Genomic DNA, 14,527 nt, shown 5'->3' with positions numbered 1-14,527 from the left:
TGATTTAGGGTGATCGGCTTTCTCGATCATGGCAAGCTGCATACCCAAACCTTTCCATGTCAGAGTTTCAAGGCATTTGCCATTGCTGGCAGGAACAAGGGTAGTTGTAATTCATGGGCCGGGAGAGGAAGGGGCTCCTTGGCCCCACAGTCTCCCCTCCACCAGCACAACCCCTGGCCTCATAGGCTGGAAACCCACTGTCCTCAGTTCCCAACCCAACAGGAAATAACAGTGTTGATGGTTTCTTTTTTCTACAGTGACATCAAACATTTATAGTGACACATATAAGAATATATTATATATTTATATAAATATATAAAATATTTATATAAAATATATAAATAAATACATATACAAAATATGGCATTACTTTCCAGAGATGTTACATTTCACAGGCCACCTTTCCTTATCCAGATTTCATTGTCATACAGAATTTGTCATGAAGTTCAGTAAACAATCAGCCTCAATGAAAAAAATATTGCCAAAGTCTTCCTTATGTGAAAGCATCACATACCAGAACAAAACCAAATCACTTCTCTTCCAATTAAAAGGACATATAACATCATGGCAGACAACTGGTTTAAATATTTAAACCCAATGGTTCTTATTCTATGCTTAGATGCAGGCAAATAACTTCTACCAAAGTCAAAGCAAGCAACAATTGTGTGTAGCATAAATGAAGCACGCGGGTCTCAACACCCAGGTCCACAATCCCCCCATCTTGTCAGCATTGTAATAAACAGGAGTTCCTCATACAGGATATGTGCTTTGGTAGAGTGTACCAAGACAACACAGAATAGATACAGCTTTTCAAAATAAATAAGCAAATAGAAAGGGTGGTACTGTAATGGCAATTTTTTGTCCACAAATATTCATTCTATATTAGTGTGAGCAGGAAATGTAGGAAATGTAAGCCCTGTTGCACAAACTGAAGCAAAGGACAGACAGAAGAATGCTTCACTGAGAGCTTCAGTGCAACTATTATCCTTTCCAGTGGCATAATTCAGTAATGGGTACATTAGAAATACCAATAAAATAAAAAAAAAATTAAAAATTTTTAAAAAAATATTATCTTGGTACTCGTAGTTACTTCAAACAACAACTTAGTATCTTCTGGAAACACTTCCTTTGCTCCACAAATTCATTTCTATTATCTAGAATAGGTCAGTGTGTATGCATATGGATCTATACATATTTGTAAATCATTCCATACCCTTACTTTCTCTTTGCATACAGAAGTATACACTAGAATTATTGTGTAGTATTTGGTATTCACATGTTACATTTAAATAAAGTTTATTAAAAAAAAATTATATTAAATACAGACTAACAGAATATTCATAATATATTTTACAGAAAAAATACCCATGTCTTTATTTTAGAAATACGTTTCTTTAAAAAGTTCTTTGAGATTTTTATAAAACTTTTTACCCGTGAAGATAAGTTTCCCATCAGACCTGTAAAAAAATGATTAACCTTTAAATCCTTGTGGGTTTGTTTTTTTTCTTTAATACTCTTACAAGTTTACAATCTATAAATTCTTTAAAATAAAAAACCAGTATCATTCGGGATCAAATTGGTCACAGGCTGTTCTTTAAAAAGTCAGTGGAGACTCCCTGAATCCATTCTGAAGTGCCTTTTGTTTTTCTCTCTCTCTGGGTATCAATAGTGCAGGTTTACGTGGGAATTCAGAGCTCCCTGCATGTCCTGTAGGCAGCCCAACACGTGTCGGTGGCAGGGTGCAGCTGCTGCAGCAGTGTTCGCGAAGGCTGCGACTCCCCATCCGCCATGGGAGGCAGAGCTCGGTACTCCACGCGCAACGCAGTCCACAGTGTTTGCCCAGCCCCTCCAAGGTCTCTGCGAGGTCCGGTGGCCACGCACAGATGCCAGAAGAGCTGGCACCCAGCCCTCATTTGCTTTCCAAGTTATAGCAGTGGACATCTCCTTTTCCCTTCCCATCATACCCGGGAAGCGGCTGTCCGTATTTATCCACACACCAGCAGTAACCCCTCTTTCGGCCTTTGGATGGGCGACACTGTAACAGAGTAAAAGATCCAGTTAGCATTATTTTTGTTCTCTTCGCTCTTAGTGTTATGTATCAGGGATTCCTGCTTATTTGATAGCTGCATTTCCATATCCTGGGCATATCTGACAGCATCAAACAAAATATTTATTACCGCTACGAAGTATTGCAATAAAAGATTACCTGCTCTGCCTGTCAACCCCTTTGGGTCTAATTATTCCATAATAAAACTGCTCTGAGAACTACCAGAAAACAGCCTTATGAACTACTCCCTATTATGTTAGGCAGCACAGTTGCCCCCTCTGAATACCAGGACTATTTACAACAGTATGGGCTGACGACTGGGACCCATCTTTGGAAAAGAAAGTAAATGCATTTGCTCTACGTTAAAGCACAGGTCTGGTGAGACAGCCATTGCAGCAATAAACACCCTTGGCTTATATCTGTTTGCTGGAAGAATTTCAATACTCTAGTTGACATTTATTAACAGATACCTATCTTTCTGTAATGGAGTTATCACTTCAACAACTGCTAGATGTACTAGAACTTTACATGTATATTTTCCTATAAGGTTGCTTATAGACTATAGTCTATAACCTATGTCAGCTTTAGAAGTGGCCTGGTGGAATTTGCTAGCAATGCTGACCAACCTGAATCTACCACAGGCAACGACACTGAACTTCTACAGAAACAGCAATACAGTAAAAATGCATTAGAAAGTCTAGCACGTACTAAGTAACACAGGAACCCAAGGAACCAAGAATGGTAAAAACTAGACAAAAGGAGATGACATGCTGCAGGTTTAATTCAGTATGCAACCTCGGACGCAGTTACATACTGTGAAACTCTGGGACCCCTCAAGGTTTTCACCCACTTGAAAGACGTGTGTCTCCAGGACACAGATTATCTCACTGGGCTTGCCATGGTCAACCTCATTGCCAAGACACAGCCTCCATGTCAGCTAAGTTTTGAGATGTGGTGACACAGGATTTGCTACAAATGCTAACAGAGGTGGCTGTTTAGTCAGGACAGATTTACAAAGGAGCTGGTGACATAAATATACCTCACTTTTCAAAGACTGAGGCTTCATGTGTTGCATCACCAACATGAAGGAAGATAGGCTAGACTGAAGCCACTTACGGCCCTCAACACTGTAAAGGCTCTCATGCAAGCAGAGCAAATGCCACCTCTGAGATCATACTCACAGCAATTCCAGTATCTCAGCAGTTCAGGCTGGTACAAGTCAGGTAAACTTTGCCACTACGGCTCAACTGCTTGTTCTCTGGAGTCTAACAGGCATGTCCCCATCTCCCATGTGGGTATGGCAGCAGCTCACAAAGCTAAGTGTCCTTTCCATGTGCAGGTACAGAAGGAAACATCAAGCAAGTGTTGGGCTTCACCTGACCCTTTCTACACCTAGTTTTGCACCTCAGGCAAAAGGGTGGTTATTTTGAACAGAGCTGTGAATATAGGTCACTCCTGGGACAGCCTGCACCAGCACATTGGCCCCTGAGCCAACTAGTTTGTGGCAGCATGAAGTAGGGTAGACAGTCTTCACTAGGAACTTGTGAAAAAGAGATGGGAGCAGATCACACATTAGACACAGATTTCTGAACAAGCTTCCATCTTGTTTATTTTATTTTAGAGTAAATGAAGTAATGTTAATCACTGTAACTGCAAATTACCCTTGTGATGTATTTTAGAGTAACAATCCCAATGCAGAAATAATACAATGCCTCTCTTCCCTGAATTTGCAGTCCTTCTTCATTAGCCCGATACAAATCGACAGCAGCATTAAGATCAAACTTAAACTATGTATCAGCTTATTTTAGGAGAGGGTGAAGAGCCACATTAGTAATTTGCTAAACTATGTGGTTAGCTGCATTTGAGTTGTAGTTACCTGTTCGGCTGGTTTTCTCTCCTAAATCTTTAAACTTAAGTTTTACAACTTATGTTTATTGTCTCAGAAGCCTGACCAGGGCTTGCGGGTATTCTCCAGGATTTCTGTGAATTGCTGCTCAAAGTCCAGTGACATCAATGGGAAATTTTCCTTCAATTTTGGTCCCAACTCTAGCTTAAGTGGTTTTGACATTTAGTGACTTAAATTCTTCATGCTCAAAACTGAGGACTTCAAAAACAGCAGCCTTTCCACAATTTAAATTTTACAGAAAAGGAAACTGAGGCAGCAGTTCTTGAGCTGTTTTTCCCAAGACAGCAGGCACAGATGGAGCCTGAATTAGAGCACAGGGCTTCTGGCTGACAGCCTGATGCTCCAGCAATGAAACTACACTTCTGCTAGTAATAGCAACACAGCCTCCCCTTTTAGAAGTACTATATGAAGTATGTTACACAACTCTTGCTGATTCATAAGCTTGCATCACTCTCAAAACAAATGATCAGTTAGTTATCTCATGTTGTTGGGAGGTTTTGCTTTTTACAGTTCCAAAATTGATTTTTGGAATTAACGACAATGTGAGGTTAGTCTGCAGGAACACCTTCCCTACAAATAATATTTTTTTTTTATTTCTTGTAGACAAGACATTTGGAAAACAAAACGCTTAGATCATTCTGCAGCTGAAACAACGCTCTGTGAGGAAGCAATTTTCCAATCTGCGATTTTGTACTACCTGCTCAGCCATGCTATCAAAAGTAAAGCACTTCTGATTCAAAAGTGATACTTTTATCCTGAAGCAGCTAGCTTGCATTCCCTGCAGAAGTGGTGGATAGTTCATATGGAAAAAATATAAATATCTGCCTCTTCTGAATTTTGTACTCCACATACATTTCAAGGCTCTGCCCAGCTCTTCTGTATGACTTCAGAAGTCCAAAAAGCTGGAAAACTGCCCAAGCTGTGGAACCAGTAATTACTTCTGATAGAAACCCCAGCTGCCAGCTTCCATGCCACCTGCCCCTCTCCCTTCCACAAAGAAGTGCCGCAGAGGCATTCGTGGGGCACAGCAAAGCATATGGTATCCCATTGAATTCCTGGTCATCCCAGAGGTCTCCGTGGAGCTACAACTGCGGTCTCCTGGAACAGACAGCAGACAGCATTGACATATACCGCGGGCCATTCTGGCTCCCGCCAAGCCCAGCTCTGTTTTCAGTGGAACGATGCCAACTCACATTTAGGTAAGTATCTGGCTCCAGTACACAAATATGGGGCAATTCTAGTAATTGCCCCATATAATAATTCTAATTTCATCAAAACCTTTTTTTCCACGCTTGAGGCAGAAATGTGCCTGTATCAACCTATTCCACGTAAATATACCTATATACCACAGTTGAATAATACAACCTTACATGTGTGATTTATTAAGACAAAGAATTCTAAATTTTAATAGGTCTGATTTTTAAAAAGTTTATATATAAACACAAGGTGTGAAATATTTTTCATGTTATACCCTGACAGGCAAATTTATGTTCTTAAAATTGTTTCACACATGCAAATTACTCCCTATGTTTTTTCCTGAAAAGTCAATTTCTAGATATCCACAAATGTCTTGAAAAATAACTGCTTTCAACTTGACTGGAAGAGCAGGTGACCAGGAAGGCAGAATACAGTAACATGTGAAGTGCCTCTTGAATGAGTTTTAATGCTTTCCAAGGTGATCATAATTTATCAGATTCCTACCATCACACCCCTATCTACATTATCATCCTAGGCAGTGGTTTTGGCAGCTGTTTCCAGAATTAAAAATGCCTAGCTCACACTCATTTTTTGATGGATTTATTGTCTATTTCCTACTAGCAGAGGCTGACTCGTTGTAAACCCACATGGGAGAGATAAGATGGTACACAAACAAAATCCATCCTTACAGAGGGTTTGCCTTGAGGAAAATCTTGAAAGAAATTTCTGAATTCAGGAAATTTTGGAATTATACCAAGAAACACATTTGGAGGCAGGTCACTAACTAAACACTGGAATTAGATGGGATGTGCACACTACACAAAGAACCTGGCATGTCTTGCATTTCCCCAAGTTCCTGAATGAGCTTCAAGGGCAGCACTGAATGGAGAACGCGGCTGTAGCTCAACCCAACACAACTAAGGCATAAATACCTACAGTTTCAGTCTGCATTTATCAAGAAAGATCACAAACCCAGAACCAAAGAGGGCTGAGACACCATCCTTGCTGCAGAGTAACTACTAGATGTATCACTTTCACGATAACATGACCTGGATTTTGGAAGCAATCTGTGTAGCACATAAAGGACAGATACATACCTTTCTCAAGTTGCTTTTAGCAATATGATCCAGTGCAGTTCTTCTAGGAACACTCAAGCAGCTATTTACAATTCAAAGCATTGATCTATTGCAGTCATATGGTAACTGCAACATTTAGCTCTGTGGGTTATTACAGAGGCACTGCTTTTTTTAAACCAAAGGGCATTAGTATCTAGGGCACCAGCCAACCGATGTGTGATCAGGTATGAAGTTTCCCAAATGAATCTGTTGTCATGACCAACAGAAAATAAAAACACTGTCCCCACTTGACAAGGTTCAGCACTATCACATCAGGTCCTAAAACTGGAAATGAACTAGTTCCTCTGTAAAATGATACATAATGCACCTTGCTGGCAAGATCCTTCAGCAGGATGCTGAAAAGGTGAAGTGCACTCATTGAAATGATCAAGACTCAGTACTTACTTGCTTTTTCTTGTAGAACCCCTTCTTGTCACAATTTGGAATATGAAAGCCCCTGGGACTCAAGACATTCAGGATCTTTAGGTGGTTTAAAGTGTCTTCCATTTCTCTACGACAGGGACCCTGTTAATGAGCATGTTTTAGAAAACATAAATGAAACTTCATTCCCAAATGCTGTCTTTCACACAAGAGTTAATACATCTTTAAAGGGCAAGAAACACAAACCCAAATAAATCCACTAAAACAAAGGGATGGCTGGGTATGTCAAAAGGCAAGACTATTCACAGATAAAATTCTGACTTTCTGCTTTATTCAGGATAAACTGATTTCTGAAGACTGAAGGCCCTATGCTATGCTGAGGCTATGCTGAGGCATAGACTGGCATTTCCAGTTGAAATCCCAGCCACATATACCTACAGGAAGGCTTAACCAGTATGTAAATCAATCATATATAACATAACTTAGGTTTGGAAAAGCTGGCCTTGCATCAAGCAGGAAAAGAAGGTAGGCAACTGGAAATACACCACTTGGTGGATTTTCCCTAATGCCATTTGATTTTTGTGATTCTGCTGGATTTGAAAGCTTAAATGAAATGGATTTAATTGAAAACAAGTAGTTTGGCATAATGTATAGGTATATATAAAAATACTGCAACTTTGGACAACAATTCCCAATTTCAACTGGACTAAATGGATGCAGCCACGCAAAGGAATGGTTGCACACAACAGTCTCATTAGAGAAGTACGCCACTTTTTGCCTCACTTTCTCCATCGGCAAAAGGCGACAACAATGTAGTGAGGATCAGCTCTAGGACAATGAGCCAAAAAGAACTTCCATAAGCACTTTTAAGAGCATGTCTCAAATGCCAACTAATTATTTCTCACTGCAGCCCTTCAGGGCAGGGAGTACGGTGTTAGGATCCCCACTCTGCAGTCAGAAAACCAGGAGCGGAGGAGTTCACGTTTTGCCAGAGGCCAAGGCGGCAGTCAGTGTCAGCCATGGGATTCAAGAGTCACAGCCTACAAACTCTGTGCTTAGCTACGCTCCAGTCTGGGCACATTACTGGCTTAGTCCACCAGCCTGCTTCTTCAGCAGAGACCCGAAAAAATTCCTTTGCATGGTTGCATGGGTTTAAAAGGTTTAAGTTGCTGTATCAACACAAAGACTCATTTGGTGCAAATTTTAATTAGTGAAGTAATGACATTTAATATTACCACTTGAAAGTATAATACTTTGCTCATGTAAAGTGCCTTTCATGTGAGTGTCTGAAAGCATACAGACTCCACAGTTCTACTGGAGTTTAAAATTGATTTTTTTGGTTAGCAAAGACCTTCCTTGCTGCTTTCATATGTCTTCTTTCAGTATCAATCTCGCAAGGTCTAAACATGCACTTTTAAATTGCTGCTCTTATTGTCAGTTCCTTAAAAAAACAAAACTGCTCAGACATGCTGACTGTAAATCACACACATTCAAATATTTGGTCCCAAGCTAGGCCTACAAAAAGATCAACAGCTTTCTTTTAATTATTATTTTGAAGCAGGCTTCCAAAGTCAGAGAGATCAATATCAAAAGCTAACATGCAGGCACAACTACAAGGGTATCTGCTGACAAAGGCACCTGTCCCTGATGGACTGACTTCTGATTCTTACAGACACCAGCAGCCTTGGTAAGTTGGTGCGCCTTTGCTCACGGAGCCCAACTATCACATAAGTGAAGTGTTCATCCTAGCTAGTTAAGACCACAACCCTATTTCCTTAGAGCTACCAAAGTTCATTTTTTTACTGTAGGCAGTTTACTTCACGTTTTTGGGAGGAGGACATGCTGGAAGGCAGATACTGAAGTGTTTTTACTAGACAGCCTGACATCAGTGACAAACTAAACATGCATCTTCACCACCATTGCTGCGTTAACTTGGAGGCCACGCTTTCTTCAGACACAACTTTCATACAGGTTTCAAAACCTTCTCTTGCAGATGTCTGGTTTCAACAAAAGCGCTCTGATTAAATGCCAAAATATATCCAGGCATCTGGCACAAGGACAACCACTGGGTTATCAGCCAGGATGTCCAGTAAGCAGAATTACTCTCCCCTCAAGATTCACCACACTCCAGCTGCCCTGCAAATCCTCTGGGCACAGTCAGTAGGAAGGAATGGCAGCTCATGTGTCCAGAAGCCTTTGCATTTATGCAGGGGCACCAAGCAATGACTTGCAAGTGGAGGTGGTGTTCAGCACCTCATACAAACAATGACTGATGATAGGTCAAGATCCTAACCCTCAACGCAGCCGAAGTTTATCTCCCTTGATTTGCGCTGTGGAGTGTGAACACAGTGTCACTACACTGAATGTGAAACATCCTTTTTCCATTATTGCAACCCAATAATGCCGTTTGCAACCAAATTTAATGACACTATTAAACCTGTCCCAAGTCCACTCACACAAATGAGCGACAATTACGGGGTGGGGGGGGGGGCAAGAACTTTCCATCTCTAAGAAATAACTTAGTGAAAACTACATTGTATCAATGTGAATGTCATTGCCTTAGGCCTCCATGTTTTCTGAATGTGATCTGCTCCCTCTGCTGATTGACTGCATTTGCATATCCAATAGTTTTACTGGTTAAAGAGCCAGAATGCTCTACATGGCTACAACAGTTACCACCCTTTAGTTATTTAGTTTATTCACCTTGTTGTACGCACAACATGCATATGCATACACATGCACACTCACATGCTGGGAAGTGCCTTTCCATTTACAAAAGTACTCACGTATTCAGTCTCTTGTTTGGATTCAGAAGAGAAATTCAGTGTATCTGTACTCTGTGAATCATATTCCACTTTATATCGCTGTGTATTTTTGGCCTGCACTTTCCTGATGATGTCTATTTTGATGTGTGGTGGATGCGATTTGGAATCGGGCACCCTGTGAGGGTTTGGGATGGCCTGATTTTCGATACTGCTGGCACTCCGGTCTTCTTCTTCTGAATCACTGGAGTTTCCTTCGAGAAGAACAAATGCAGCAAAGGTACAATGTTAATCAACTGCCAGCTGTGCCGGGAAGGGCGACCAGCCACTAGACTAGTCCACGTCCTTCCTTTTCCTTTACAAAACTGCGATACAGAGAAAGACAAACAGCTTCGCGCTCCGCATGCACCAGCCCCTCTGCGGTCAGGCGATGCCTTTTGCGCTCGCTGCCGGCAGCCGCGCAAGGGACCCGCCGCGCCGCCCGTCCCGGCTGCCCGTGAACACCGCAGGACGAGCCCCCTCCGCCCCCCGGCAAGCCACCGCCGCCCCGTTTCTCGCCCCGCGGCGGCCGCCGCCGTTCCGCCGGCCGGCGGGAGGGGGCAGCTCTGCGCCGCCGCGGGAGCGGCCGCGGCCGCGGGAGCCCGCAGCAGCCCCACCGGCGCCGGGGGCGCGGAGCCTTCCCCTCCCCGGCCACCGCTGACCCGCGGCTGATTTAATCAACTCCAGTCCGACGCGGCTGGCTCGGGTAACTTATGGGCTGCACTGTAACTCTTTGTCTTCCCCGGGAAGGTAATTTTTTTTTTTTTTTTAAAGAGGCGTTAATACAATAAATTCTACCATGCTGTTTCATGGTTCTAGTTAGCTATTTTTAACACTTTTTCTTAATCTTATTCTACATACAGAACAGGAAAGGAAAAAAAAATAGCACGTTTTCATTCTTCTGCTATTAAACTCAGAACCATTTCTAGGTGTACAAAATACATTTTAAAGGTAACGGACAAAAAATGCTTCATTCTGTAATGGTGTCAAAGGAAAACCACCTGCTTTCACCACGAGCTTCAAAAATATTTTCTCTTTAAACTACCATCTGCAAAAATACAGGAGAAACACATTTTTCCAAAATACTTCATAAGCCCAGTGTTCCTGTACCTTCTGAGGTATTTGTCTACACTGTGTTTCCCTCCAAAGACTCCTGCAGTGTAACTGTAACTGGCTGCATTTCCTCCAGGGGATATTTCAAGTTTGGATATTCCTATCAGCCAAGCAGCTAAGTACCACTAGTTGCCGCCTTGGCTGCTGGCCACTTTTTTTTTTTAAGGAAATCATACTGGGAGTGCACAACGATAACTGATGTGCAAGGAACATCCTGGAAATCTGTATTAAAATTATACTTGATGACTCACTGAGAAACCACAAAAGCCAAGAAATTCAGTGCTAAACCTGAAAGCCCATGTTCCAATAGCCCATCGACTCCAAATATTTCAGCATAGGCAGTACAGTCACACTGCCAATACACAGGAACAGGGGAGGAATGTGAGGAGGAGGAGGAGGGATCTGAGTTAACATCTTAGTACCGGTGGTTTTAGTGTAGCCACTGCTGGCAATGGACATAATTGATCAGAAAATCCAATTCCCAGTGCAAATGGATTAAGGAAGTTTAAGTCTTAAGTCTAAATTTCCTGGCTTTTGTGGGTTTAACTCAGACTCTCAGCGGTATTTGAACATATTTTTGGTGGTTTAATGTCTGGTTTTTAAACAGTGGTATTTTTTTTTCCACATTCTCGATGAAGTCTACAAGAAATGACACAATAAAATGTTATAAACCTGAATCTCCTAAATGTAAATACTATGCCTACTAGGTTTTCTGCAATTAGTTTGCTTCATTAGTTTGCCTCCTCTACCAAAAATAAGTAGAAATATTCTTTATATGCATTAAATAATTACCAGGCTGGTCATTTCATTTTAGATAGACCATCATGTTTCAATAGCACTTCTTATAGTTCAATTTGGAATGGTTGTAATGCTGCATTTTAAACTGTAAAGCATATTTGATTAACTTGGTTTCATAAAACTTGGTGCCATGCTAGCTTTACACTCTCCTAACAGAAACAAAGCTGCTATGAGAGTTACTTGCTCTCTTTTAAAAAGCAGATTAGAAGGGTTGCACATGCATCCTACTAGTTAACACTTCCATGCCTAAAAAAAAACTGAACTGGAAAGTAAGTCAGTGGCCTACTACAGTTGCTGTAAGAAGCCGCTGTAATGTACACCACTCCATACTGATTTCTAGCACTTTCTGTAAACTAGGAAGGACCAAATGTGTAGCACGTGACGCTGGACCTAGATGTGTGTAAGGGAGATGATGTGATCCTGCTCAGGGAGGGCGTGTACCAGGGAGTGTTGGATTTAGAGCTGAAACTGGAGCGGTCCCCATGAGGAGGTGGGCACTGTATGTCACACAGGTTCAGCGCACTTCTTCCTTCCTGCACCCCAGGTTTACAACCTTCACTACTCAAACGTGAACTGTAAGGGTCCTACTTTGCACTTTTTAAGGAATCAAAGCTCCCACTGATTTCAAAGTTGGAGTTCTCCCTCAGCCAAGAATGCAGAAACAGGAATTCGGCATCTTGACCGTTTAGGCTGAAAATGGAAAGATTTTCAGCAAAGTGCAGCTCTGTCTTCCCCTTTCTCCTCTAACAGTCACTGATGAAAGCACAACCCCTCCATTAGACGGCACCAACTCTCAAGTATGGAGGAGAGGTCCCTCATTTCTTATTCATGTGAAGGATGAATATGCAGAGCCAAGTTCATGTGATGAGGGAAGCTCCTCCATGTTCCAATGAGATTTAAAACTCCAGGGAGCACCTCTGAACTTTCATTCAAATTGTCACAGCTTGGGAGCAGCACATAAATCATTATAATAAGGCATCTCCTACTCTCATAGCAGCCAGTTAACTGGAGCACTGGTGCCACTTCCTCAGCTAAGGAGAGGCCAGCCAAAGAGCCCCTGCAACCTAGCAGAAAAACTCCTGGCTCTTTAAAAATGCAAACAGTGGAAAGCCTTTTGACACACTTTTCTATTAAATAAATGTTAACATACTTGCTCTTGGTTAGCAAACAGTTTAATGAAATGTTTGCACAGAGGGACTGTGCCTTCTTGATCTGAATCCCGAGTTTCCCTGTCTTAAGTTTCCAAATGTGCATGCTAACAGAACTTGTTCCAACCGTCCCTTCCTCTTCAAACAAAACAAAACCCGCTCTGTGAACGTCTCATTTACAAGACATGTAAGAGGTACGGGAAAGCTTCGTTTGACCAAAGATTTATTTGCAGTGCAGGCAAAAAACCAACGTCCTCTTAAACACTGCTGTGCAAACTCTTTGTTCTGAATAACCACCTTCCCAGGCCAGGGGAATAGGGGAATTATTTAACCCCTTTTTCTTTTTTTTTTTTTTTTTTTTTCTGTGTTTAGCATTCCCCTGACTTAGTCACGCTGCAGCACAGGAGTTAGCCCACGCTCTCCAGCTTTCTTGTACCCTCTTTCCAGGAACACTGGGGACAAATCGCGAGGATTTCGCCCTCTCTCCGTGCAGGCTCTGCAGCCTGGCAGCCCCACGCACCCGCAGAAGCAACATGCACACACATACCCCCAACCCCCCGTATTTTTTAAAAAAGAGCAACTCTGTCTCTTTTACGAGGAGCTACTTCTCAGCATGGGGGTCGAAGAGATACACGAATAAGGCGTAACAGGTAAATCTTCCTTTCCTCCGCCAAACCCGACCGCAGCCCCGGCTACGCGGCTGCCCACGGAGCCCCCCGCGGCCCGGCGGCCGGCAGGCAGCGCCGGCAGCGCACGAGGGGCCTTTCCGGAGGAGCGGCCCTGCCGCGAGCTGCCCGCGCCTCCCCGCCTCCTGCTGCGCGCAACTCGGGTTTTAACTTAAAGGAACAAATAGCAACCGAAAGCGAGGAAGCAGCGGGGGAGAGGAGAAGGAGAAGGAGAAGGAGAAGGAGAAGGAGAAGGAGAAGGAGAAGGAGAAGGAGAAGGAGAAGGAGAAGGAGAAGGAGAAGGAGAAGGAGAAGGAGAAGCGCCGCGCACGCCCGCCCGCGAGGCCCGGGCGCCCCCCGGCGCAGCCCCTTACCTGCAGCGTGCGGTCCGGGCAGCAGGAAGGCCCGCAGCCTGCCGCCGCCCGTGGCGTTGGTGCAGAGCCCGCGGCCCTCCAGCAGCGCCTGCAGCGGCCGCGCCTCCTCCCGCCGCGGCTGGCAGCTGAGGCCGGCGCCGCAGCGCTCGGTGTAGATGCCGCAGGGCTGCCCAGCCCGCAGGGCGCAGGTGAGGCAGCAGCCGCAGCCGGGCTCCCGCACCCGCTCGGCGCAGTCGGGCTGCAGGGGCTTGCACTGCTGCAGCGCCCGCGCGTCGCAGGGCTCGCAGCGGACCACCGGCCCCGCCAGCGCCGCCGCCGCCGCCGCCCGCCGGGCCAGCAGCGCCAGCGCCGCCGCCGCCACTGCCCAAAGCACGCCGGGCCGCGGCACCATGGCAACCGGCGGAGGGGGGCGGCCGAGAGGCGCCCCCGCGCACCCCCGGCGGCGCAGCGGCCCGGGCAGAGCCCCCCGCCGGCGCGCACACGCCGCCGCGGGCGGAGGGGAACGGAGCGGCGGGCGGGGGGCTGCGGGGAGCGGCGCCGGCCGCCGCCCGGGCCCCGACCGGCGCGGGGAGGCGGGCGGGCTGCGCTGCGCTGCCGGCACGCGCGCACCGACCCTCTCTTCAGCCGCCTGCCCTTAAATCACATCGAGGTAGTAACAGCTCGCTGGCAACAAAGGCAACTTTTTCCTTCTTTCCCCCCCTCCCCTCCCTGCAGAGCGCCTGAATCACTTGGCTCGACACTAACTTTTTTTTTGTTTTGGCCACACACAACACTCAGGAAAAAAAAAAAAAAAAAAAAAAAAGAAAAAATACAAAATAAAACGCTTTGTAAAAGTAAAATAAAAAGGTAAAAAATATTTTTAAAAAGCCAAGCCCAGACGGTCTGAAGAAAACTTGGTCCAAAAACGCTTCAGAAAAGAAAGAAGGAGAAAGAGCGGAGGTGAGGGGGGGAAAAATAGGGGGAAAAAAATAAATTAAGAAAG

General features: G+C 44.3%; 1 protein-coding gene across 1 annotated transcript; it reads right to left on the bottom strand.

The window, feature by feature from the left end:
- Nucleotides 1-361: 361 nt before the first annotated feature.
- IGFBP3 (insulin like growth factor binding protein 3) lies at nucleotides 362-13,936 on the bottom strand. Its single transcript, XM_074869879.1, has 4 exons — nucleotides 13,546-13,936; nucleotides 9,433-9,662; nucleotides 6,671-6,790; nucleotides 362-2,035 (listed from the first exon to the last, which is right to left on the bottom strand). Exons 1-4 carry the CDS (start codon nucleotides 13,934-13,936, stop codon nucleotides 1,910-1,912), a joined length of 867 nt encoding a protein of 288 aa, XP_074725980.1. The 3' UTR covers nucleotides 362-1,909.
- Between the last annotated feature and the right edge of the window lie 591 nt (nucleotides 13,937-14,527).

The sequence above is a fragment of the Strix uralensis genome, chromosome 1 (genome assembly GCF_047716275.1).
Source record: "Strix uralensis isolate ZFMK-TIS-50842 chromosome 1, bStrUra1, whole genome shotgun sequence".
NCBI classification, from domain to species: Eukaryota; Metazoa; Chordata; class Aves; order Strigiformes; family Strigidae; genus Strix; species Strix uralensis.
Note: the sequence above shows the minus strand (reverse complement) of the source record. Positions and strands in the feature narration are given on the sequence as shown.